This window comes from Panthera onca, chromosome B4 (genome assembly GCF_046562875.1).
Source record: "Panthera onca isolate mPanOnc1 chromosome B4, mPanOnc1 haplotype 2, whole genome shotgun sequence".
Taxonomy (NCBI): Eukaryota; Metazoa; Chordata; class Mammalia; order Carnivora; family Felidae; genus Panthera; species Panthera onca.
Window position 1 is genome coordinate 130,515,447 of NC_138345.1, and position 26,045 is coordinate 130,541,491.

General features: G+C 57.9%; 1 protein-coding gene across 3 annotated transcripts in view; it reads right to left on the bottom strand.

Moving 5' to 3' along the window:
* Positions 1 to 259: 259 nt before the first annotated feature.
* Positions 260 to 26,045, bottom strand: part of TMPRSS6 (transmembrane serine protease 6) — a 41,749-nt gene continuing 15,963 nt past the window's right edge. For all 3 annotated transcript variants that reach the window (XM_078449477.2, XM_078449475.2, XM_078449476.2), the window contains 12 exons: positions 25,833 to 26,037; positions 23,818 to 23,954; positions 22,278 to 22,390; positions 21,835 to 21,944; positions 14,274 to 14,419; positions 13,856 to 13,954; positions 12,856 to 12,969; positions 7,498 to 7,614; positions 7,024 to 7,192; positions 5,354 to 5,625; positions 1,668 to 1,804; positions 260 to 1,111 (listed from right to left, as the gene is read on the bottom strand). In XM_078449477.2, coding sequence (XP_078305603.2) covers positions 953 to 1,111; positions 1,668 to 1,804; positions 5,354 to 5,625; positions 7,024 to 7,192; positions 7,498 to 7,614; positions 12,856 to 12,969; positions 13,856 to 13,954; positions 14,274 to 14,419; positions 21,835 to 21,944; positions 22,278 to 22,390; positions 23,818 to 23,954; positions 25,833 to 26,037 — 1,778 coding nt within the window. In that variant the 3' untranslated portion in view covers positions 260 to 952. The remainder of the gene's footprint in view (positions 1,112 to 1,667; positions 1,805 to 5,353; positions 5,626 to 7,023; positions 7,193 to 7,497; positions 7,615 to 12,855; positions 12,970 to 13,855; positions 13,955 to 14,273; positions 14,420 to 21,834; positions 21,945 to 22,277; positions 22,391 to 23,817; positions 23,955 to 25,832; positions 26,038 to 26,045) is intronic.

A 26,045-nucleotide genomic window follows, 5' to 3' on the forward strand; every position in this document is an offset into this window, starting at 1 on the left:
CTTCACCCCCAAACGCGGGTGTGCCAACGAGGACGGCTCTGCTCCTCTCTGCCTCAGTGTCCTCCCAGGCTTCCAGAAGGAGCCCATCACTTGTCCCATCCTTCGCTCTGCTCTCCGGTTCACCAAACCCCTGCCTTCCTGGGGTTGGTCCTGGGACCCGGACAACTGCCCGGGAGGTCACTCTCCTGCCCCCACTGACCTAACCTTGGCCTTCCAGACATTTGATGAACAGACCGGGCAGGAAGCGGAGTCTCGCACAGTCGAGAGCGTGAGGTCAGTGCTCCGGGGCCCTGTTTAACCCCCAGAGCAGAGCCTCAGATCAAACGGCTTTATTCCACAGGGCGGCGGAGCTCACTTACAGGTGAGAGTGAGCAGTGGAGGCCCAGGGGACAGGTAGGGGTGGGGGGAGAACCCTACACCCGGGGCTCCCCCACCCTTTGGCTTACTGTGGCAGCTGGCCCAGCTGGCTGTCTCCGGGGCTCTGCGGGTCCCTCCTTGAGGGTGCCTTCCATCCACACCCCCCCCCAAGTTCACGGGCTGGGATCTGCTCAGCATTAGCGGAGGGGAGCCCAGACACCTCTCCTGGGACCCGGAAGCCTCGCTGGTGCTGCTGAACCATTCCCCCCCACCAGAGTTAGCAGTGGAGGAAGGGGGAGGGGGAGAGGGAATCAGAAGGCGACAGGGCTGGATGTGAACCCCCTCAGCCAGGCCTGCTGACCATCCCGGCCCTGGGGTGCAGGGGGAGTCGACCACCAGCTGCTGGCCCTCCTCCTCCTCCTCCTGTTGCCCTCCCCTGGGCAGATGTCAGGGAGCAGGTCGGGGACCACGGGACGCCACCCCCTGCCTCTGCGGGGCCCTGCTTGCCCCCAGAAAACTCGCTCCCCTCCTTAGTGGGTGCCCTGGCCACTTGAGTCCGGGAGGTGGGCCCCAGCTCCGCAGGGAGGGCAGCTCCTCAGCTCAGCACCTGCTGGATCCAGCCAATCACTCCTGTGATGCGGGTGTAGACACCAAAGTAATTGGGCCGGCCACAGCCCAGGCCCCAGCTGACCAGCCCCGCCAGGAACCAGCGGCCACTGGGCTCCTTACACACAAGCGGGCCTCCCGAGTCGCCCTGCAAGGGGGAGAGAAGAGACAGGGCCGCGTCAGGGTAAGGCGAGGGTCCTGGCCGCTGGGAATTTTCCAGCCGACAAGAAAGTCACACCCCCTTCTGAAGCCTCTACTTCCCCCGCTCCTGGTAAGTGGAGAGAGCCCAGAGCAGCCCTGCCCATGCTTCCGCGGGTCCTGGCCATCGCGGAAGCATCCGCGGGTGTCCCCACGCCCCACTCACCTCTGCCTCCCTTCTGTGGGCTCCCATCCCTTGCCACTGTGTCCCCTCGGGCAAAGTGCCTTGCAGGGGCAGGGGGCGGAACCGGGTTTGAGCCTTAGACCTGCCCCCCACGGTTCTCTTGTGACCTGGGACAACTTGGGGCAAGTCCCTCCACCCCACCCCCACCCCGAGCCTCAGTTTCCTCATCAATGAAGTTGGGGCTAGCCAGCCCCGCGTCGCTGGGAGGCTGCGGGGCCTCGGCAGGCCGGTGCGAGCAGAGGGCCAGGCCGCGGGTGGCGGGAGGGCCTCCCTCCCTCCCTCCCTCCCTCCTCTATCCCACCCCCGCCTCCCCCCGAGTCACCTGGCAGGCGTCCTTCTTGCCCTTGCGGTAGCCGGCACACAGCATGCGGGGCGTCACCTGGTAGCGATAGGCCTCACTGCACAGATCCTGTGGGATCAGCTGCACATCGACTTTCTGCAGACCGTTGCTGGTGGGGCCTGCCCCGTGCGGCCGAGGGCGGAAGGCAGACATGAGACCTGACTCTTCCTCCCGCCCTTCCCCTTGTTCTCAGGAGCCCCCCTTCATCTGCTCTGCTCACCCCCTACCCCTCCACCTCACCATCACTCGGCTCTGGCTCCTCGCAGCCCCTGGGGACACAGCCCCCCCCCCCCAAAGCCTATCAGGACCAGTGTCCCTCTCCACACCCCCCAGCCCCTCCTGCTGGCGGCCTCTTGCCTGCTCTCCTCGGTGACGGCTCCTGGGGAGATCTTTCCAGAGCGCACACCTGACCCCTACACTCTTCCCCTAAAAGTCATCAGTGCTACCCCCGCGTCCAGCCCGGTGCTTTTCCACGAGTGCTTCACGTAAGACCCCCGCAGGGAGCTTCTGTCGGCACTGTGCCTGGTCCCACCCTGAGATCTGGTCTGTTTGGCCAGTGGGGCTCGACATCGGTGTCTTTCTGGAAGCCCTCAGGTGGTTGGGTTTTTTTTTTTTTAATGTTTATTTATTTTTGAGGGAGAGAGACAGTGCGAGCCAGGGGGGGGCAGAGAGAAAGAGAGAGAGAGAGAGATTGGGAGACAGAATCCCAAACAGGCCCCAGGCTCCGAGCTGTTGGCACAGAGCCCGATGTGGGGCTCGAACTCAAGAGCTGTGAGATCATGATCCGAGCCGAAGTCGGACACCTACCCGAGCCACCCAGGCACCCCAGCCCTCAGGTGGTTTAAAATTTTTTTTTTAACATTTATTTATTTTTGAGACAGAGAAAGACAGAGCATGAACAGGGGAGGGTCAGAGAGAGAGGGAGACACAGAATCTGAAACAGGCTCCAGGCTCTGAGCTGTCAGCACAGAGCCCGACGCGGGGCTTGAACTCACGCACCGTGAGATCATGACCTGAGCCAAAGTTGGACGCTTAACCGACTGAGCCACCCAGGCGCCCCCCCTCAGGTGGTTTTAAAGTGTGGGTCGGTGACAAAGCAGGAAAGAACTTCCAATGGAAAAAAGACAGTCTCTTTAACAAATGGTGCTGGGACAACTGGACAGCAACATGCAGAAGGTTGAAACTAGACCACTTTCTCACACCATTCACAAAAATAAACTCAACATGGATAAAGGACCTGAATGTGAGACAGGAAACCATCAAAACCCTAGAGGAGAAAGCAGGAAAAGACCTCTCTGACCTCAGCCATAGCAATTTCTTACTTGACACATCCCCAAAGGCAAGGGAATTAAAAGCAAAAATGAACTATTGGGACCTCGTGAAGATCAAAAGCTTCTGCACAGCAAAGGAAACAATCAGCAAAACTAAAAGGCAACCAACGGAATGGGAAAAGATATTTGCAAATGACCTATCGGACAAAGGGCTAGTATCCAAAATCTATAAAGAGCTCACCAAACTCCACACTCGAAAAACAAATAACCCAGTGAGGAAATGGGCAGAAAACATGAATAGACACTTCTCTAAAGAAGACATCCAGATGGCCAACAGGCACATGAAAAGATGCTCAACGTCGCTCCTCATCAGGGAAATACAAATCAAAACCACACTGAGATATCACCTCACGCCAGTCAGAGTGGCTAAAATGAACAAATCAGGAGACTATAGATGCTGGAGAGGACGTGGAGAAACGGGAACCCTCTTGCACTGTTGGTGGGAATGCAAATTGGTGCAGCCGCTCTGGAAAACAGTGTGGAGGTTCCTCAAAAAATTAAAAATAGACCTACCCTATGACCCAGCAGTAGCACTGCTAGGAATTGACCCAAGGGATACAGGAGGACTGATGCATAGGGGCCCTTGTACCCCAATGTTTATAGCAGCACTCTCAACAATAGCCAAATGATGGAAAGAGCCTAAATGTCCATCAACTGATGAATGGATAAAGAAATTGTGGTTTATATACACAATGGAATACTACTTGGCAATGAGAAAGAATGAACTATGGCCCTTTGTAGCAACGTGGATGGAACTGGAGAGTGTGATGCTAAGTGAAATAAGCCATACAGAGAAAGACAGGTACCATATTTTTTCACTCTTATGTGGATCCTGAGAAACTTAACAGGAACCCATGGGGGAGGGGAAGGAAAAAAAAAAAAAAGAGAGAGAGAGGTTAGAGTGGGAGAGAGCCAAAGCATAAGAGACTCTTAAAAACTGAGAACTGATGAGGGCTGATGGGGGGTGGCAGGAAGGGGAGGGTGGGTGATGGGTAGTGAGGAGGGCACCTTTTGGGATGAGCACTGGGTGTTGTATGGAAATCAATCTGACAATAAGTCTCACATATTTAAAAAAATAAATAAATAAATAAAGTGCGGGTCAGGTGAACTCCTGGTCCAACCTCCTCACAGTGGCCCATGAGACCCCTGTCCTTCCTGCCGGTCCTCACCCAGACCCACCTGCCCCCAGCTCCCCTCTGGTGCCGGCCGTTCTCAGGGCTCCCTGGGCAGCTTCCTGTGCGCTTAACCGGACACCTTTGTCCTCCCCTTTGTTACTGCCCACCTGTCCTCCTAGCCCCAGCTTAGACATAGCCCCTCCTCTGGACGCCTCCCAGACCGTGCCTGGCTAGGCGTCTCCTCTGGGCTGCCACCGCCGTTGTGCCTCCCCACCCATGTCGGCTCTTAGCACCGTCTCCCCCCAGAATGTTCTCTTCTCATCTTTATAGTCCCTTTGCCCAACTCAATGCCTCGCATATAGTAGATGCTCATAAATGTGCCCTTGGATGAATGAATGAAGGAAGGAAGGAAGGAGCAAATGAACCAACCCTTGATTTACTCTTCTCCATCATCCCCTCCATCCAGTCACTTTTCATCTGAGCCTCAGTTTCCCCATCTTTATCCGCACGGTCCCGCTGGCCTGCCTCCAGATTGTAAATCATGTCCCCGTCTTTAAAGCCACCACCTTTAAGGGGTGCTGGGCATGGCTGTGGTTATGCCAGCCTGGGCCTATATTCACGGAACAGAAGTAGCCTCTAGGGATGGTCAGTTTAGGTGGGAAGGGGAGAAACCCCCCTGCTGCTGAGAGGCTGTAGCAGGAACAGCAGGGGGTCTGGGGTCAGGCAGTCCTAGGTTCCAACCCTGTCTGGCTGTGTGACTTTGAGCAGCTGCTAAAAAAAAAGTCTCTGTGCCTCAGTTTCCCCATCCATAAAATGGACCGTAATAGCCACCCTTCGGGGTGTCCGACGGAATACATGAGACCACGTTCCCTAAAACCCAACCTCGATGTAGAAAGTGGTAACAATTAAGAGCGCTCCCCGGGCCCCCTCCGCCCCACCTCTGTCCCAGGAGCGGAGGTCGGAGCTTGCCCGTGGGGCTGTTGGGTTCCTAGCCTGCCCCACCACCTCACCCATAGGGAACATCCCCCCGCGACCTTCGTTCCCTTTAAATACGTCATGCAAGGAGGGAAAGGCCTGGAAGGCAGGAGCCACCCGCTTCTGTGACAAGCAGCCCCGGTTCACCCCGGGACCAGAGGGCCACTGGGGTGGAGCCCTGGGGCCCTTTGCCCGCACCCCGACTCCCTAGACCTGCCCCCCACCACCCCCCCCGAAGCCGGCTCACCGCCCTCACGCAGGGCGCCCCAGCCCGTGATCCAGCAGTGCAGGCCGGGCTCGAAGAAGTGGGAGCGCACGGGCAGGCAGACGGGGCGCACGGCGGGCGAGCGCACCACGGGGTGGTCGAGCTGCAGCAGGGCCACGTCGTAGTCGTGGCTGTCCTCCTCGTGGTAAGGGTGCAGGAGCAGGCGGCTCACCTTGAAGGACACCTCGCCCGGCCAGCGCGAGCTCTGCCACACCTTGCCCAGGAACACGGTCCACAGCGCCGGGGAGGCCATGCTGGGGGTGGGGAGGGGGCGCGTCCTCGCTCAGCCGCGGCCTCTCCGGTCCCAGCCCCTGAGGAGAGCCAGCTTCCCCACGTGGGCCGCGGGCCACCACTCCCTCCCTTCCCCACCACCCCCCGGGTAGCTGGTGGGGGGGGTACAGCGTGGGTGCTGGCGCCGGAATCCACCTGCCTGGGTTCCAGTCCCAGCTTCACCCCTGCCTCCGTGTGTGTGCGCCTCTCTAGCCCTCAGTCTCCCCATCTGTGAAATGGGGGAATAGCACCTTCTACTCCTACGTTACTGGGGGGATTCAGTGAGGCTGTGCATGTAAAAAAATTAGCACAGCGCCAGGCAGTGACGAACATTTCTCTCCTTTTTGTCCCTGCGCTTTGCAGATGGGGCTGCTGTGAGCTCGCTGAGACCTGCCTAGTCCTCACTGGGGAGGGGAGGGGGCTCGGAGTGCAGAGCAGTCAGCAGAGAAGGGGCAGTGAAGACCCCCTCCCCACCCCCCCGCCCCCGATGTCAGGTCAGCGTCCAAATCTTTCTTTACCTTGCGGGCTGCGGGGAGCCAGGGAGGCAGTGAGAGAATGAGGTGGTCAGACTGCACCCAGAAAGAGCCCCCAGGCACCTGGGCAGGGAATGCAAAGCGGAGCTGGGCTCTGGGCTGCCTGGGGTGGCCCGAGGCGCTGGTGATAGCGTGGACGGGCCACGGCTGAGCGTTGGCCGGGCGCACCGAGAGAACTTGGTCTCTGGCTCTGGATGTAAGGAGCAGGGAGTGGGGCGCCCTGATGGCTCCTGGCCTTTGGCTGGGGGCTGTGTAGACCCAGGACAGAAGAGGAGGTGTGGGAGGGGAGTCCAGAGCTGGCTGTCCTGGGGGTGAGGCGGGGCGGGGGGGATGATGGGCAGGAGATGGGGGTGGGGGGGGAGGAGGTGTTGAGAGCCCATCGTGCAGAGGGAGAAGACCTCTGTGGGTGACATGCCCCTTCTTGGCTTCTTTGGGTCCCACTCACCAGATCAGGGGGGCAACCTGGCAGAGGGGGGGCATGGCCTATGGCCAGGTCGGGCAGTTCTGTTCTCTGCTGGTACCCCTAGTTTCCGGCCCAGCTCCCTAGCAGGAGCGCAAGAAATATTTCTGAATGAATGAGTAAATGAGTGAGTGGGGAATGAATCACTGACCCAGCTTGAATCGAGATATGGAAGTAGAGCAGAGAGGTTGAGCATCCTTTCTGGGGCCGCAGACTATGTTCATGGTGGAGCCAGGACGGAACCCAAGGGTCAGAACAGCCCGTCTGTTGGGCTTCCACCACCCTTCCTTCCTGCCTGGATCTCAGACCCGCTGTCCACCCCCCCCCCCCCGGCCATGGCCTTCTCTACCCCATCTCTTGTGGTCTAGGTGCCCATGCCCCCCACTCACCTGTCCTCCTGGAAGCAGTGAGCGGCTGTTATCACCCAGCGGTCAGCGATCAGCGCCCCCCCACAGATGTGTCGGCCTCGAACCTGGAGGCTGGCCTGCCAGGGCCACTCGCCCTCCGAAGACACGGCGCCGCCCACTATGCGGCCGGAGGGGCCCTGGAGGCCGCAGTCTGGGTGCGTGGGGGAGGGGCAGGGCCAGAAGCCAGTGAGAAACAGGCAGAGAGAGCCGGAGAAGGGGAGGCATCGAGGAAAGGCAGAGGACAGATGGAAGGAGGCGGGAAAAAGAATAAAGGAGAGGACGGACCCAGAGCAGGTGCAGAGGCAGGACAGAAAGAGACAAAGTGAGCTCTCCTTCAGCTTCCCCGTGTGGGCACCTCCCTCCCCGCCACACTCCAGGGCCCAGCCGCTGGAGAGAGCCTTCTCTCCGCCCGTCTGCCCCGTGGAAGGGCCCCAGGCAGCCGCAGGCCAGGCTTACCACAGTGCTGCTCGTCTGAGCCGTCCCTGCAGTCCGGCAGCCCGTCACACCGCGGGTTGGGCTTCTTCACGCAGCTGCGGTCCTCACACTGGAAGGTGAATGTCCCACAAGGCACCCCTGCGGGAGAAGGGGTGGGGATGGGTCACCGAGAGTAGGCGCCCGAGCCCAAGGGAGCCTCTGAAAAAGGCCCAGGGAATATGGAGCCTGGAAGAGGCCGGAGGAGACTGCGGAGTGATCCCTGGACCACACTGAAGGGGTCCCTGGGGCTCCTGCAGCGTGTCCTAAAGGCAGGCCGTGTCCCCTCCCCACCCTTCACCCCCTTCAGACTGGTGTGTTGAGAGCAAGGCTGTGTCTCCTTAGCAGGCTGTGACTCCCGAGGTCGTGCCTGCCACTCCAGGTGTACCGGGAGGCAGAACTATGCCTCTGCTTTCAGACTAGCTTCCAAGAACCGGGCTGTGCCTCTCCTGGCATTCTGAGGCTCCCCGCCTAGCCCGGCCTGCCTCCAGACCCCGGCCCCAGCCAGCCACCCGCCTGCTCCTCACCGTCTTCGCTGCGAAGACCTTTCTGTGCCACCACCTGGTCTTGGCCTGCTCTCCTTTCCTCCCGCCTATTTACATTTTACCTCTCTTCAAGGCCATGTTCAAAGCCTACCTCCTCTAGGAAGCTTTCCCTGCCTGATCTCCTCCCGCAGTCCAGACTTCCCGTGCTCCTGGACATGATGTCCAGAAGGTGATGGGCCAGTCACCCATCATGTCTTCCTACTAATGGACAATCCCAGAGGGCAGGGGACTTTTATTCCCAGTCCCTCACTCTGCCTCACCTATCCCTGGGTTGTCTGCAGGTGTTGGTTGGCTGGTTGGATGAATGGATGGATGCATGGGTAGTTGGATGGTTCGATGGTTGGATGGTTGAATGGATGGATGGATGCATGGGTGGTTGGATGGATGGATGGTTGGATGGATGGATGGATGGATGGACGGATGGATGGATAGATGGATGCATGGATGGCTGCATGCATGCATGGATGGACAGATGGATGGATGGATAGATGGATGGATGGATAGATGAATGGATGGATGGATGCATGGATGGATAGATGGCTGCATGGATGGATGCATGGATGTATGGATGGACAGATGTATGGATGGACAGATGTATGGATGGATAGATGAATGGATGGATGGATGGATGCATGGATGGATGCATGGATGGATGGATGGATAGATGGATGGATGGATGCATGGATGGATGCATGAATGCATAGATGGATAAATGGATGGATGGATGGATGGATGGATGCATGGATGCATGGATGCATGGATGGATAGATGCATGGATGGATGCATGGACGGATGGGTAGATGGATGGATGGACGGATGCATGGTTGGATGGATGGATGGATAGATGCATGGATGGATGCATGGACGGATGGGTAGATGGATGGATGGATGCATGCATGGTTGGATAGATGGATGCATGGATGCATGGATGCATGGATGGATAGATGAATGCACGGATTGATGCATGGATGCATGGATGGACAGATGGATGGATGGATAGATGGATGGATGCATGAACGCATAGATGGACAGATGGATGGATGGATAGATGGATGGATGCATGGATGCATGGATGGATGGATGCATGGATGGATAGATGGCTGCATGGATGGATGCATGGATGTATGGATGGACAGATGTATGGATGGACAGATGTATGGATGGATAGATGGATGGATGGATGGATGGATGGATGCATGGATGGATGCATGGATGGATGGATGGATAGATGGATGGATGGATGCATGCATGGATGCATGAATGCATAGATGGATAAATGGATGGATGGATGGATGGATGGATGGATGGATGGATGCATGGATGGATAGATGCATGGATGGATGCATGGACGGATGGGTGGATGGATGGATGGATGGATGGATGGATGGATGGATGCATGGTTGGATGGATGAATGGATAGATGCATGGATGGATGCATGGACGGATGGGTAGATGGATGGATGGATGGATGCATGGTTGGATAGATGGATGCATGGATGGATGGATGCATGGATGCATGGATGCATGGATGGATAGATGAATGCACGGATTGATGCATGGATGCATGGATGGACAGATGGATGGATGGATAGATGGATGGATGCATGAACGCATAGATGGACAGATGGATGGATGGATAGATGGATGGATGCATGGATGCATGGATGGATGGATGCATGGATGGACGCATGCATGGATGGATGGATGGATGCATGGATGCATGGATGGGTGGATGCATGGATGGGTGGATGCATGGATGGATGGATGCATAGACGGATGGATGGATGGATGGATGGATGCATGCATGCATGCATGCATGCATGCAAGGATGGATGGATGGATGGATGGATGCATGCATGCATGCATGCATGGATGGATGGATGGATGGATAGATGGATGCATGGATGGATGGGTAGATGGATGGATGGATGGATGCATGGATGGATGGATGGATGGATGGATGGATGGATGCATGGATGCATGGATGGATAGATGGATGCATGGATGGATGCATGGATGGATGGATGGATGCATGGATAGATGGATGCATGGATGGACAGATGGATGCATGGATGGACAGATGGATGCATGGATGGATGGATAGATGAATGCACGGATGGATGCATGGATGCATGGATGGACAGATGGATGGATGGATAGATGGATGGATGCATGAACGCATAGATGGACAGATGGATGGATGGATAGATGGATGGATGCATGGATGCATGGATGGATGGATGCATGGATGGACGCATGCATGGATGGATGGATGGATGCATGGATGCATGGATGGGTGGATGCATGGATGGATGGATGCATAGACAGATGGATGGATGGATGGATGGATGGATGGATGCATGCATGCATGCATGCATGCAAGGATGGATGGATGGATGGATGGATGGATGGATGGATGGATGCATGCATGCATGCATGGATGGATGGATGGATGGATAGATGGATGCATGGATGGATGGGTAGATGGATGGATGGATGGATGCATGGATGGATGGATGGATGGATGGATGGATGGATGCATGGATGCATGGATGGATAGATGGATGCATGGATGGATGCATGGATGGATGGATGGATGCATGGATGGATGGATGCATGGATGGACAGATGGATGCATGGATGGACAGATGGATGCATGGATGGATGGATAGATGAATGCACGGATGGATGCATGGATGCATGGATGGACAGATGGATGGATGCATGGATGGAAGCATGGATGGATAGATGGATGCATGATGGATGGATGGATGGATAGATGGATGCATGGATGGATGGATGGATGCACGGATGGATGCATGGATGCATGGATGGATGGATGCATGGATGGATAGATGGATGGATGCATGAATGCATAGATGGACAGATGGATGGATGGATGGATGGATGGATGGATGGATGGATAGATGCATGGATGCATGGATGGATGGATGCATGGATGGATGGGCGGATGGATGGATGGATGGATGGATGCATGTTTGGATGGATGCATGGATGCATGGATGCATGGATGGATGCATGGGTGGTTGGATGGATTGATGCATGGATGGATGCATGGGTGGTTGGATGGTTGGATGGATTGATGCATGGATGGATGGATGGATGGATGGATGGTTGGATGCATGTTTGGATGATGGATGGATGCATGGATGCATGGATGGATGCATGGGTGGTTGGATGGATTGATGCATGGATGGATGCATGGGTGGATGCATGGGTGGTTGGATGGTTGGATGGATTGATGCATGGATGGATGCATGGATGGATGGATAGATGGATGGATGGATGGATGGATGGATGGATGCATGTTTGGATGGATGGATGGATGGATGGATGGATGGATGGATGGTGGGATGCATGTTTGGATGGATGGATGGATGCATGGATGGATAGATGGATGCATGGATGGATAGATGGATGAATGGATGGATGGATGGATGGATGGATGGATGGATGGATAGATGGATGGATTGATGGATGCATGGATCGATAGATGGATGGATGGATGGATGGATGGATGGATGGATAGATGGATGGATGAATGGATGGATGGGTAGATGGATGGATGGATGAATGGATGGATGGATGCATGCATGCATGCATGGATGCATGGATAGATAAATGGATGCATGGATGCATGGATGGATGGATGGATGGATGGATGGATGGATGGATGGATAGATGGATGCATGGATCTATAGATGGATGGATGGATAGATGGATGGATGAATGGATGGATGGATGGATGGATGCATGCATGCATGGATGCATGGATAGATAAATGGATGCATGGATGAATAGATGGATGGATGGATGCATGGATGGATGGATGGATGGATGGATGGATGGATAGATGGATGCATGGATCTATAGATGGATGGATGGATAGATGGATGGATGGATGGGTAGATGGATGGATGGATGGATGGATGCATGCATGCATGCATGGATGCATGGATGGATGGATGCATGCATGCATGCATGGATGCATGGATGGATGCATGGATGCATGCATGCATGGATGCATGGATGGATGGATGGATGGATGGATGGATTGATGGATGGATGGATAGATGGATGGATGCATGCATGCATGCATGGATGCATAGATGGATAGATGGATGGATGGATGGATGGATGGATGGATGGATACATGGATGGACGCATGGTTGGATGGATGGATGGCTGCATGGATGCATGGATGCCTGGATGGATAGATGGATGGATGCATGGATACATGGATGGATAGATGGATGGATGCATGCATGGTTGGATGGATGCATGGATGCATGGATGGATGGATGGATGGATGGATGGGTAAACAATGAATACAGACAGGAGACTGGGCAGACCAACAAACGAGTGGATTGATGGTCCAGTAGGGAGACTGACAAACAGCTAGAAGGATGGATAAATGAGTGGATGTAAGGTCCAATAGGCAAATAGGTAGGTAAAGAGACCAATGGTTGGATGCGTGCATACATGCATTCATAGATACGTGGACGGAGGATGGAATGATGGACACACAGGTAGTTAATTGAACTCATAGATGAGTAGATTAATGGTTCAGTGGATTGGGAGGCAGGTTGTTGGACAGATGGTTGGATGGATGGTTGGATGGATGAATGGACATATCAGCGTCCATACAGATGGGTTGGTAAGTGTTTGGACAAGAAGGCAGAAGCCCTTGCTGAAGAAGCATGCAGAAGGGCTGGGCTGTCTGGCTAAGCCCATTGTTTGGTTTTCCTCTGGACAGCTGGTCACCCCCCACCCCTACCTCCCTGGCACTGCTCCTCATCACTCCCGTTGAGACAGTCAGGCTGCCGGTCACAGATCCTAGACAGTGAAATGCACGTGCTGTCTTCTTGGCACTGGAATGTGGCTCTGCAGACTGTGTGGGGACACACAAAGGAGGCAGGTGAGGGAAGCCAGAGAAGCCAGACCGGGACCCTGTGCTGCCTGCAGAACATGTGTTATGATCCCAGATGTCTTTCTTAGCTACTCTACCCACCGAGTTTCACAGCAACCCTGTGAGGTACTGTGAGGTACCCCGTTTCACCAGTGGAAAGAGAAAGGAAGTGACTTGTCCAAGGTCACCTGGCTGAGCCAGAACTTGCAGCCAGGTGCTCTGGTTCCAAAAATGAGACACCTTCCCCAGCACATCTCCCTTCCCTCCCGCTTCTCTCCCCAAGGATGTAAAACTTGGGTGGGACGGGGTTGGGGGAGGCCTGGGGAGGTCACACAAGAAAAGGCTGCCCCGGTGGTGAATCTGGGGGCCCAGAAGCCAGAACTCAGAGGGAGAGGCGTTATTCCAAGAGACCACCAGGGCCGGGCAGTGGGGAACATAACACCAAGAAGATGGCAGCTGCAGTGCGAACCCCTGAGTAGAGGAGTGAAGACCGCACGCGAGGGAGGGAGACACAGGATTATCTCCTTGGCCGCCCACGCCTCGCCTGTCCCTGCACAACAGCCTTCCCCTTCCTGGTCCTCCAGCCACTCTGTTCCTTCTCGGACAGCCGGCTGGGGGCCGTGACCTGATGGAGAGAAGCCCTGAGCTGGGAGTCAGGAGACCTGGGGTCCCACCTTATCCCTGCTCCTGCCCCACATGGCGGTCCGGGGGAGCCCACTTTCCCACTGTCTGCTTCCATTTTGCCACCTAGCACAGCGAAGGGAGCCCACTTCCCGGATGCTGAGAAGGGGGACCGCGCGTGACTTGAAGAAGGGGGCTCGGCTCAGCATAGAGAAGAGAGGAGGGGTGCGACAGGTGGGTGGCTCACCACAGTTCCGCTCGTCCAGGCCGTTGGGGCAGTCCTTGACCCCATCGCAGGCTGGCACACACAGGCCATTCACAGAGCAGAGGAACTCTCCAGGGCAGGCTGGACGGGGAGGGCGCCGTCAGGACACGTGTCATCGTGCAGACACGGGCAGACGGACACGCTGCGTTCGTGTGCTCACGCACGCGCCGGTATGCACAGTCCATGAGGACATACGTGGCCAGGCACACGGACCCAGCACACGCACAGGCGTGTATGAGAGGGTGTGCCTAGTGAACGCACGCGCGCGCACACACACACACACACACACACACACACACACGGTCCTTTTGTCCAGCCTCTGGGGATGGGAGGCAGGCGGGAAGAAGCTGCAGGGGCGTCGGGGGGTGCCCGCCCTGCCCCCCAGGCTGCCCCTACTCACGATCTGACTGGTTGTATAACCCGTAGTGCACCTGCACGCCGGGCCCGGTGAGCGGGATCTGGGAGGTGAAGTTCACGGTGATGCTGGCGCTGGCCACCACGGGGATCCTCTCGGCATAGGGCTGCAGGGTGCGCAGGCCACACAGCCTGGGGGCGACCGAGAGAGGCTCAGAGCCACACAGGCCGGCCCGAGGGAAGGGACAGCTTAGGTCCCCGCGCACAGACAGGGCAAGGGCAGAGCAGCCGGAGAGGAAGGGGGAGCTGCTCCCCCATCGTCCACCTCATCTGTCTTGACTTCTCCCTTGGGTGAACGCTCACCCCCACAGTCATCTTCTGGAAATCAGCCTCCGTCATCCCCCTGCTCAAAACCCTTCAGTGGCTCCCCATTCCCTGCGGGATAAAATTCAAAGCCTGGCCCCCTAGCAAGTCCGTGGCCTTCTCTGAGCTGCACGCTTTCCTGCCTTAGAAAATAAGGGAAATGGTTACCCCCGTTGACTCCAAAGCCGACAAAACTTCAGTGTGTCAGTAGAGGGAGGAGTCCTTGACTGGTCTACTGGGTGTAGACAGGAGACGACGCTCCCCTTGTGCTCAGTGTGGAGGGGGGCAGGGGGAAGGCAGCCGTGTGCCCCCTTCGGGCACCGTCCTGCCCACTGAGAAGCCTCCATAGCCCTGGGGGGGTCTCCCTGTGACTCTCTCTGGACCTGAGGGAGACACCAGTTCTGCTCCCAGGACCAATACAATAGAGTAACGCTGACGGCCATCAGCTTCTCTGTCCCACGAAGGGGCGACCATTTCCCCGGCCACAGGAGGGCCATCACATCCCTCCGGGACTCCCCCACCACAAGATGATGCCCTCGTCCCCACAGAGCAGGTGGGAGAACTTCCACAGAGGGGTGAAGTTCTGCCCAGAGAGCAGGGAGGAATCTTCCCATCTCCAGGGACGGAGGTATGGGGGGGCTCATCCCACCCCACGCCTGGGAGCACCTTGCCTCCCAGAGCACGTGGGCACGCTTTCACCAAGGGGGGGCAGCCCACCCCCCCCCAGAGTGACAGGGTCGCTACCCAGACAGCAGCCTGGGGTTCCCTCCCTTCGCAGGTGGGATCCCCTCCCTGAACAGCTCATAGGAACACCCCCCACAGGGAAGGGAGCACCCTCACAGAGCAAATAGGGATGCTTTACAGACGCAGGAAACACCCAGAACACAGGTCAGAAAACATGCAAACGGAAGGGAAAGTGCCCCCCCCCCCCCCACCCCCGGCAGAGAGGACGGGAGGAAGTCAAGAGAGCAGGCGGGAATGCCCCAAAACATGATGGGAGCATCCCACAGCAGATGCAGCCCACAGAGCAGCTCCCCTGATTTGCAGGCGCCGGGTACCTCCCCGGAACTTCTAGAACATGGCAAGCCCTCCACAGTTCACCTGACTAAGCAATGAGTTCATCAGCAAACACCCGAGGAAGATGTGGGGTTGTCTTGTCCGGCCCCTCCCACATCGACAGCAACATCACAAGGCCTCACTGCCCAGAGATTTCGAGGTTCTTGCAACAACTCCATCTCGTGACACAGGGATTGTTCTCGTCCCATTTTCTAGATGAGGCTCGCGTAGGGAACCATCGAGGTAAACCAGAATCCAGGCTGCTCAGGACCTAGGAGGACGCGCTCAGCCCGCTCTGGGGGGGGCAGATGGGCACCCTGGCCGTCACTGCAACTTCCCGGGTTCCGCCACCGACCCGGCTTAAGGTCCGGCCTCCTCCTGCTGTCTAGTCACAGTGAATCCTCTCCTTGCCTCCAGACCAACAGGCAGTTCTCAAAGTGTGGTCCGGGGAACCTCAGGGCGGGGGGTCCAAAGTAAAAATTATGTTCATAATAATGCTCGGATGATACCTGCCACGTTCACCCACATTCTCTCAACAAGGATGCGGGGGAATTTTCCAGAGACTACACGATGTGTTAGCGATAATGGCAGCCGGTTGAATGTGGAAGCAGATGTGTGTATCCGGTTCTGGTCTACTAATCCAGTTTAGGAGAGAGTTGCAAAAACGTGAAACGATATTTTTTCCCACCAACTGTTTTTGGTTTGGGAAAATATAATTTTTTTTTTTTTGCAAAATACGTTATTTATGTTAAAATGTAACAGGCTCATTATTTTATTTTTATTTTTTGTTTTTATTTAAAAAATTTTTTTAATGTTTATTTATTCTTGAGACAGAGACAGAGCGTGAACAGGGGAGGGGCAGAGAGAGAGGGAGACACAGAATCGGAAACAGGCTCCAGGTTGAGCTGTCAGCACAGAGCCTGACGTGGGGCTCAAACCCACGAACCGTGAGATCATGACCTGAGCCGAAGTCGGACGCTTGACCGACTGAGCCACCCAGGCATCCCCGGGCTCGTTATTTTAAATGAATTGGTAAGTGTTTTTAAATTTTCGTACCTCTGATTTCTAATGCTGTAAACGTAGATGATATGACCCGCATAAGAACGCTTTGGGGCGCTCAATAATTTTAAAGGGTGTAAAGGTGGAAAATTTGGAGAAGCCCGGCTCCTCCAGTCCAAGGGGACAAGACAGGGAGGAAACGCCACTAGGGGGCGCCTTCGAGCAGTCCTGGCCCTTGTCCTTTTAAAACTAAGGAAGCAAAGCGGGTCTGGGCTGGCTGGCTGGCTCGTCCATCGGACTGTTTCTAACGTGGACAAATGTTATCATGGATTATTATGCCCGGAGATTTTCCCTGAGGAGCAGGGACAGGGGAGGTAGGAGGTGGGAAATACGGGGCCAGGGGAAAAGTGTCACAGCACAACCCTGAACGTGTTTAATTAAGGCTCAGGGGCGTGAGGCACTGTCCCCACACAGTCAGGGACAGACTGTGGAGAGACAGGAAAGAAACCAGAGCCAGGTGGGAGAGGAGTGGAACATTTCAATCCAGAAGAATCTGAGGGCCACGTGGTCACCCTGAGCTCTGGCTCTCTCATGTACCGGTGCGTGCTGACCGAACATTTTCCCTACTGGCATCTGAGAGAAGAAATTCCAGAATCAGCCCGTGGCTCAGCCTGGTGCCCCCGGGACCTGTCTGGGCAGCATCTGGGGCTCACCCTGGAGGGCTGGGGCAGGGGCTGGCGACAGCCTTCCTGGGGCAAGTCTCTCCATAAGAATGCAAGGCAGAGGCTACAATCTAGGGACTCAGGCTGACTCACCCAAGTTAAAGACAGTCTTTTTCGTCGATGCAATGTTAAAATAATTTTTTTTTCAAGTTCAGTCAGCCACTAATTTCACATAATAATCTAGATTCCTCTTCTGGAAAGGAAGCCCCAGGAACACTGGCTGGGAATAATCAGAGGCATGTGTAGGGCTGCAGCCCGCCCCTCCCTCTCCCGCTCTCCCCGACGCAGCCTGCCTCACGGAGTGATGCACCAGCTGGGCCCCTGTGCGCATCTGCCTGTCTGGATCCTGCTGCAGAGCCTTCTGGGGAAGGGCATGTACCCCCTCTGGCTCCCTAATTCCTCCCCATCCAAGCGTCACCTCCTCCCCCATCAGCCCTCTTCAGGAGGCGCCAGGAGTCTAAAGTCCGTGGAACCCAGCTCAGCTGCAAAGCGTGGGGGTCTGGAGGCACATGTTTGCGCAGTGGCCGGTTTGCTTTCTCACCTCTCTGGGTTGGGGGTTTTTCCTTCTTGCCTCACCCAGACTGTCAGAAGAGACCCTATCAACCTTCTTGCACATCAGCAACTCCACACCGGGAGGAATTCAAGAAAGATTGGGTGGGTGGAAGGAAGGAAGGAAGGAAGGAAGGAAGGAAGGAAGGGTAGATGGATGGAAGGAAGGATGGGTGGATGGATAGATGGGTGAATGGATGGAAGGGTGGGTGGACAGAAGGAAGGAAAAGTGGGTGGGTAGGTGGATGGATGGATGAATGGAAGGAAGGAAGGAAGGAAGGAAGGAAGGGTAGATGGATGGAAGGAAGGATGGGTGGATGGATAGATGGGTGAATGGATGGAAGGGTGGGTGGATAGAAGGAAGGAAAAGTGGGTGGGTAGGTGGATGGATGGATGAATGGAAGGAAGGAAGGAAAGAAGGAAGGAAGGGAGGAAGGAAGGAAGGAAGGGTAGATGGATGGAAGGAAGGATGGGTGGATGGATAGATGGGTGAATGGATGGAAGGGTGGGTGGATAGAAGGAAGGAAAAGTGGGTGGGTAGGTGGATGGATGGATGAATGGAAGGAAGGAAGGAAGGAAGGAAGGAAGGAAGGAAGGAAGGAAAAGGTAGATGGATGGAAGGAAGGATGGGTGGATGGATAGATGGGTGAATGGATGGAAGGGTGGGTGGACAGAAGGAAGGAAAAGTGGGTGGGTAGGTGGATGGATGGATGAATGGAAGGAAGGAAGGAAGGAAGGAAGGAAGGAAGGAAGGAAGGGTAGATGGATGGAAGGAAGGATGGGTGGATGGATAGATGGGTGAATGGATGGAAGGGTGGGTGGACAGAAGGAAGGAAAAGTGGGTGGGTAGGTGGATGGATGAATGGAAGGAAGGAAGGAAGGAAGGAAGGAAGGAAGGAAGGAAGGATCCAGGATAGCTGCTTGCACGCACACATTCCATTCCCTGAGGACAGATTACGTGCGAAGGCGGGTCAGAAGGCGCAAGCACTAAAGGAGGGAGGATAGCAGCGTCTGGCGTGGCGGCCAGAGCTCCGGACCCAGAGCCGCAGAGCCGAGCTGGAGGCCAGCTTTGCCACGTGAAGCAGCTGCGCGACCTCGGGCACATCGACCTCAGCAAGCGTCAGTGTTCACGGCTATAAAATGGGGGTGATAATATCTCCCTTGCCGGGTATTTTAAGGAACACATGAGAAAACGACTTCCCGGAAGGCCAGCTGCTGATGCCGTCGGGCTGTGAGCTCGTCTAGGGCAGCAGCTGCAGCCGGGCCTGCACACGGCCAGCACCCAGCCCTGGGGTCGGGCTGACCTCAGTCTGACCGGGAGCCCCCGTGGCTGCAGGCAGTGCTGGCCACCCAGCGGCACAGAGGACCAGGAGGGCCACCCGGAGCCGGGTCAGCCACAGGGGGCTCCCGCGGGCCCAGGGAGCCGGTGCTTCTGCCTCTCCCGTCAGCAGGCGGGAAGGGGAAACGATCGGGCAGATCACGAGAAAAGTGACATCACAGGAGAGGAAGCTGGCAGGAGGCAGATTCCCGGTAAAGGGGAAACCTATGCTGTGGTGACGCCCAGCCAGAGCGGGTTCTGTGAAATCAAGCCGCCGGTGGCCAGGCTCACTAGGCCACGTCCCTCCCCGCCGCCTCCGGGCCACTCAAAGGGCGTGAGGCCTTGGCCGTGGGCGCCGGGAGAAGCCGGGTAGAAAGGAGGGAGGTGGGGAGAGGCAGAAAGGGCCCAGGGGAGGGAGGCCACAAAGCCGAGGATGCCCAGCCTTTCCTCATTGCTACATCGCCACCTGAAGGGCAAGGCCCCTTTGCCCCCAACCCGCCCTCTATCGCTCCTCGTCCATGGCCATTCTGGGTCCGGGGCCGTGCCCTCCCCCTCCCTATACACCCTGTGCCTGCAAATCAACACCCTTCCCCGGACCTCTCATATCTTTGCCACCCACACAAGCAAATTTTCCAACAAATGCTCATTCAAAGAGTTTCTCAGCGTCTACACTGGATGATCATTATCAAAAAAGAGCGAAACTAGAGGAAATGTTTGTCCTGTGCTTATGATTTGGAGACACACGTCTGCCTTCCCTTCCACACTCAGACATGGGCAGGAACCCCGGGGGGGCCGGCCTGGGGCGTGAGTCTCCACCTGGGGACCCTGGATCCTTCCCGAAGGTCTCAGGAGATAGAGGTGGGACTTCCCAGGCCGTTCTCGGAACTGGCGAGGGCCACAGAGGCCCTCAGTCCTCTCACCCGGGTGCCGGCGGGCTGGTCAGGAGCGCCGTGGCCAAAAGAGTGAACAGCCAGCACAGCTGCTCAGAGGCTCTGCAGGAGAATCCGCACTCGGGTGGGCACTTACGGGTGCAGGCGAACATGTGTGGACTCACACCCACGGGCATGCGTATGCACACCCACACACGCTTTGGATCTGACCGCCTCGCCCGACTCCGGTTGCAAGAGTGACTCCCCTGGGTCCCCAGGGAGCTCCCTGAGTATAAACATGGAGGTGCCCAGAAATGACACCCGCACGCTGGGACCCATGGGACAGGGTGCCTTTTGTTTCCCGAACAGCACGGGCCTGAGGTTGCACCACAGGCATTTCGCCTTTTTTCCCTTTAACCACAGTCCCTGATGAATTGCCAGGGCCCCGGAGAGGATGACGACGAGTCAAGGAGCGTCGTCAACCCTGTCACCTTGTGTCTGAATAGCATCGACCGACAAAGCCCGCGTTGGCGAACGTGGACACCAGTCCCAGAATCCGAGGCTTCCAGAGTCCTGGAACCTTTTTGCATTTTATGTCCTGGAATCTCGGACACTCAAACTGCGTGAAGCCAAGAAGTCAGGAACTTTGCCCATGAGCATCCCAGCCTCTGAGACCAGAATCCTGGGATTGAAAGGGAGGGCAGAGGCCCGACCCTACTAGGTGCAGAAGCTTCTCTCCAACGTCCTTGGACCCCACCCCGGCCGGCGAGGCTACTTCAAGATCCCTCTTCTCTCCCCAAACGTCTGCCGCCCAACAATGGGGCCCCGGGAGGGCCTCCTACTCCCCCTACCCCCACAGCCCTGCCTGTCACTTACGTCATCATCTCACCGCTACAGGTGCCCGAACCCTCCCCTCTCCCTCTGGGGGCCGCTCCCACTCAGGGCTTAGGCACGGGGCCCCTCCCATCATAAGTATCCCCTCCCCCCAAATGTCCCAGGTCACCCACCTCTTCCCAGACTGGGGAGAGCGTGTCTACACTGCCTCCCTTCCCCACCACCCTCCCACCTCACTCCTTGCAGCTGTCAGGGCCGCCGGGGACCCCAGGTTGCCTGCCCCAGTGGCCATTTACCAGTCCTCCTCCTACTGATCAAACTGCAACCCCGGATGACCCACGGGTGGCCCTGCTATGTCCTGTCCCACCTCCCCGAGGGCTCGCTTCTTCCTCTGAAACTTTGTCCCCCGGGGGCCCAAGTCAGGACAGACAGCAGGGCAAGCGTCCCGTGGGTGATGTGGGTGATACGGAGCGACCCTGGCGATCGGCCACCCTTGGTCACATTAGCCAGAGCGGACTTGGCCCTGGCCATGCAGCTTTCCAGCCCGGAAGCCACTTGACTTTGGCCAACAGCAGGGCGTGGGGTAAGGGAAGAGGGGTCCCCGGGTGCACGTGGAGTCCTGTGGCTCCGGAATCGTCTCATTTGAGAATTCAGGGGACCAGACAGTGGGGTGACAGCAGCCAAGGAAGCGAAGCCATCCCGCCCGAACCAAAATCAACAGCCAAGGTGTCTGAGACCTTCGGGTGGCAGGACGGGAGGCTGGGGCCGGGGCGGCAGGCCTAATAGCCTGGCCTGTGCCCTGTGCCCTCTTCCTGCGCTGCCCCTCTGAGGTCCGGGACGTGGGCTCCCCAGGCGGGTGACTGTGGGGAGAGGAAGGGGGCCCCAGGGGGTGGGTACCTCCGGTTCTGGATCGTCCACTGTCCCTGGGTGCACGGCAGGTCATACCTCTGCCTCCGCAGAGCATAGGCGTCAAACCAGAGGGCTAAGCCGTAGTCCAGGGAGGGCACCTGTGACAGAGGAGTGGTCACCACACGGCCCGTGGGCTGTGGCTGGGCTGGTGGCCCCACTTCCCAGCCCTGCAAAGGGAGGAGGCCTGTCGACACAGAGGGCCTGCCGGGGCTGAGGTTTGTCTGTCACTCAACACACAGGCACCACTGCGGCCAAGGGAGGCAGACCTTGGCCACACTTGGCCACCCCCTCCCGGGGAGATGTGCACCCAGGGCCCAGCCTGTGGCTGCTCCAGCAGGGGCAGGACAGCGGTCCCCTCCCCGCCGGGGCTTCCTGAGGTCCATAGGGTGCCCTGGGCAGAGGGCAGATGGGTGGCAGGGCACGGGGCTCACCATGAGGTGCCAGGAGCAGTGGGTGCTGGGCGAGTAGTAGCTGGGGAAGTAAGGCGTGCTGAGGACGCCCTGCGGCTCCAGACGGCCCTCCAGGGTCAGGTTCACCTCGCAAGCTGGGCCCCGAGAACAGCTGTTACACAGGGTCCCCCCGGCCCCAGCTCGCTGCGCCTCCCAGCAGGTGAGAGGCAGCCGCAACCCCACCCGCATCCTGCCATTAAACCGTCGAGCTCAGTGGTCGAGTGTGAATGTGTGGCCTTGGGCCTCAGTTTCCCCATCTGCAACACGGGGGCCATAGTAGCACCTACCTCACAGGGCAGCTAAGCCGATTAAATAGACACGCAACGCACAGAGAGCCTGATCGGTGGTGAGTCCTCAAATAAATGTTACCTATCGGCACGAATTGTGTTGCCCTTGAACGTTTACTACACGTGGTCACCACTGTGCAAGCCTCGCGGTTCTGGGCATCGGGGGAGGGAGAATCATTCCCCTTTGCAAAGCTGAGATTCCGAGAGGAGGAGGGACCTGGCTGAGGTCACACAGTGAGAGGGCGAGGGATCAGGAGGGTTCCCAGGGGCCCCGCCACCTCTCCCCGGAGCCAGGGTCACCTTGTCCCCCTCTCCCCTGAGCTATGTCAGTGACTCCCTGGAACCAGCGCGGGCTCCGGCAGCTCCTCGGCCCCAGGCACCCCCCACAGGGCTGCCGGAACCCAGCCGGGGCCGCTGGGGACCTGGGTCACTGCCAGGAGACCTCTGGGGCCAACACCAGGGGCGGGAAGAGGCAGACTGCCAGGAGAGGTGGGGGCAGCGTCTCGTGGTCTCCTGTCTCCAACCCTCTCTCTTCCACCTGCTCCAGAAACTAGAGGGGCCTTGCTGATCCAGGCCTAACGACAGCCAGGGCACGAAGGGCAAGGTGAGCTCTTCCTGGGAAAGGGGGTGTCAGCGAGGGAGATCCGGAGCAGGAGGACAGCGGGGAGACCCGCGGGCAGCCTGGGGAGCCCTTCCCGGAAATGGTGTGGATAGCCCTCCCTGAGCCGAACGCCTTCTCCAGAGAGATGTGGGGCTCACCCTAGGTATGCGAGGGTGGTCTGGGGGTGAATCTGAGGTTCTCGGGGCCTCCTGACCACAGACCCACCCTCTAGCCTCAGGCAGGTGCAGGGGCGGGAGGGGGGCAGCCGGGCGGGGGGGGGGGGGGAGCGGAAAGGGCCAGGGGAGGAGCCTGGAGAGGAGACACAGGTCCAGGGTGGGGACAGAACAGACAATAAACAGAAAGAGGGCGGGAGAGAGAATGAGGGAGACGGGGGACAGGGACAGGGAGGGCCGGAGAGCCAGGTGAAAGGTAGGGAAATGGAGTGAGAATAGAGGACAGAAGAGAGGAGCCGCGGGCACGGGAGGGTGGAGAGCGGAGGAGTTTCCAGAACCTTCCCTCTGCCCCCGTCCCACTCCCAACTCCAACAGGAAGGTGAAAGGCCTGCTGGCCTGTGCCCTGGGTTTCTCACAGCAATGCCCCACCCACCCCCGTCCCTAGGGACCCGACCCCTCACCCTGGAAGGCCACAGGCTGCACCGAGAGTACAAAGGGGTCGTAGTAGCTGTGCAGGCCTTTCTTCCAGACCACGGCCATGACGGCGCCGGATGCCAGGACTTCCACCACGGGCTCCTGGCGACTGCAGCCGTAGACCCTGGAAGGACAGAGAAAGGTGGCTGGGGCGGGAGGGGCCCGGGAGGGCGGCCTAAGAGCAGCACAGCTGTGGCCAACCTGCTGTGTGTCCTTGGGCAGGTTTCTGACCCTCTCTGGCCCAGGAGGCCGACTGGAGGCCCTGTGAGGGTCAGGCCAGCTCCTCAGGTGAGAGAGGCCAGGAGGTTGCCTCCGTCCCTCAGCCCCTGTCCCCTCAGAAGCCCTGTGACCCCCGAGTGCCCGGCCGGTACCCCGCAGGGAGCCCAGGTTTCAGGGTTGAGGGGCCCGAGGTCACCTGTAGTGGGCGCCTCAGCCTTTAACGTTGGGGGTTCTTTTCTTTTATCTGCTTAGCAGCAGAGACAAAAATGTGTCGCCGTCTCCCAGGGTGTGAAACCCATAAGACAAACCACGGGGTTCAAGTAGGGCGGGGACCCTCCTGCTCTGTCCTCTTTATCACCGCGCAAGACCCTCTCACGGCTCTGGGGTGCAAGTCTGGGGACCCCCTGACCTTATCCGACCCATCATTGGAGACTGCAAGGCTCTGAGGTGGGATGTCCGAGCTGCCTGGGTACCACAGCCGGCAGGGGCGAGGCCGAGCCGGGTCCCCTCCCTCTGGGCAGGCCGTGTGGGGGGTGGGGCTTGAAGAAGCCCCAGGGGAAGCCCGCAAGTGTCCCCACCCTCATCGGGGCTGGAAATCAGATGGTGTCTGACTTCTCCGCCTTCCCAGAGCCCTCCAGGAACCCAGCCCACGCACACCCCAGATTGAGGTCACCATGTGGGGGGGCGGTGTCGCAAATGAGTGTGCCGCCTCAGAGCCAGGATATTCAGAGAGGCCCGGGGCGGGGGGGGGGGGGGGGGGGGGAGGGGGAGGGGAGGGATCTGGGGGAGAACCTCGGCCCTGCCCAGACTCCAGGATTGCCCTTGATCTGAACACGCGGCTCTCGCCCCCACTCCCGCCTGGAAGCTGGGCCAGCCCGAGCGAGACAGAGGAGGCAGCAGCCTGGGGCACCCCCCCTGCCCTCCCAGCCGGGCCCCTCTACCTGTCACAGAGCCACGTGACACCTGGGCTCACAGAGCCCCTCCCCCACGCTGCGGAGGTGGCCACATCTCCTGGAGGCCGAGGCCATTTCCAGCCCCCTCGTGGTCTCCCCCCACCACCCCCACCGCCACTCGCCTGCTTCCTGCCCTTGTCATCCTATCCGATGTCCTAAAGCCCCGCTCCTCTGCTCAAGAACTTTTGCGGGGGGGGCTGGTAAGTGGGGGCCACTTAGCAAGTGTTACAGCTCAAACTGCTCCTGGCATTCAATGCCCCTCGTGACCCAATCCCACTAGACTATATACAATGAGAGCAGTAACGGACAGCAGTTACCGGATATTTGATGGATACGCTGAACACGTAGCAATAACGGATAGCATTACGATGTGTGAGAAGCGTGGCACTGATTAAATCCTCGCAATAACCCGGCAAGGTGGGCGTGATTCTGCCCCCATTTTACAAGCGAGGAAACTGAGGCTCAGAGAGGCAAAGTGACTTGCCTTAGGACACGCCCCTGAGAAGCACCAGAAGTGGGGGGGGGGGGGGGGTGGGAGGTCCGGGGCTGCCAAACCCTGAAGCGTCCTGACAAGCCCTGTCGCCCCTCAGTGCTGAGGTTCCGGGTCATCTCGTACAACCGCTTTGTTACAGGTGGGGAAACCGAGGCTCAGGGAGGGAAAGGGGACGGCCCACAAGACGCAGCCCCTTTCAGCCTCTTTTCCCTTTCTCCGTGGGCTAGCCCCGCTGCCTCTCAGAGACCGCACGCCGAGGAGCAGGGTCACACAGCCCCTCATCTCGGAACGGGGTGCGATTTGGCCCCCACATCACCGCCCCCTTCCCAGGACTCACGAGGTGATGAGCCTCCTCTCCAGGGGCCCGGCCACGTCGTACATGGCCAGCCGGTCCCGGCACTCGGCCAGCGTCCACTCGAGCCGGAGTTTGAGCATGAGATCCTTGGGGCCCTGCAGGTGCCACAGGCAGCTGGAGACCAGGTGGTCGGGCCCCTTCAGCCGTTGGACCTGGCCCTGGCCCACGTAGCTGTAGCGGTAGCAGCCTGGAGGA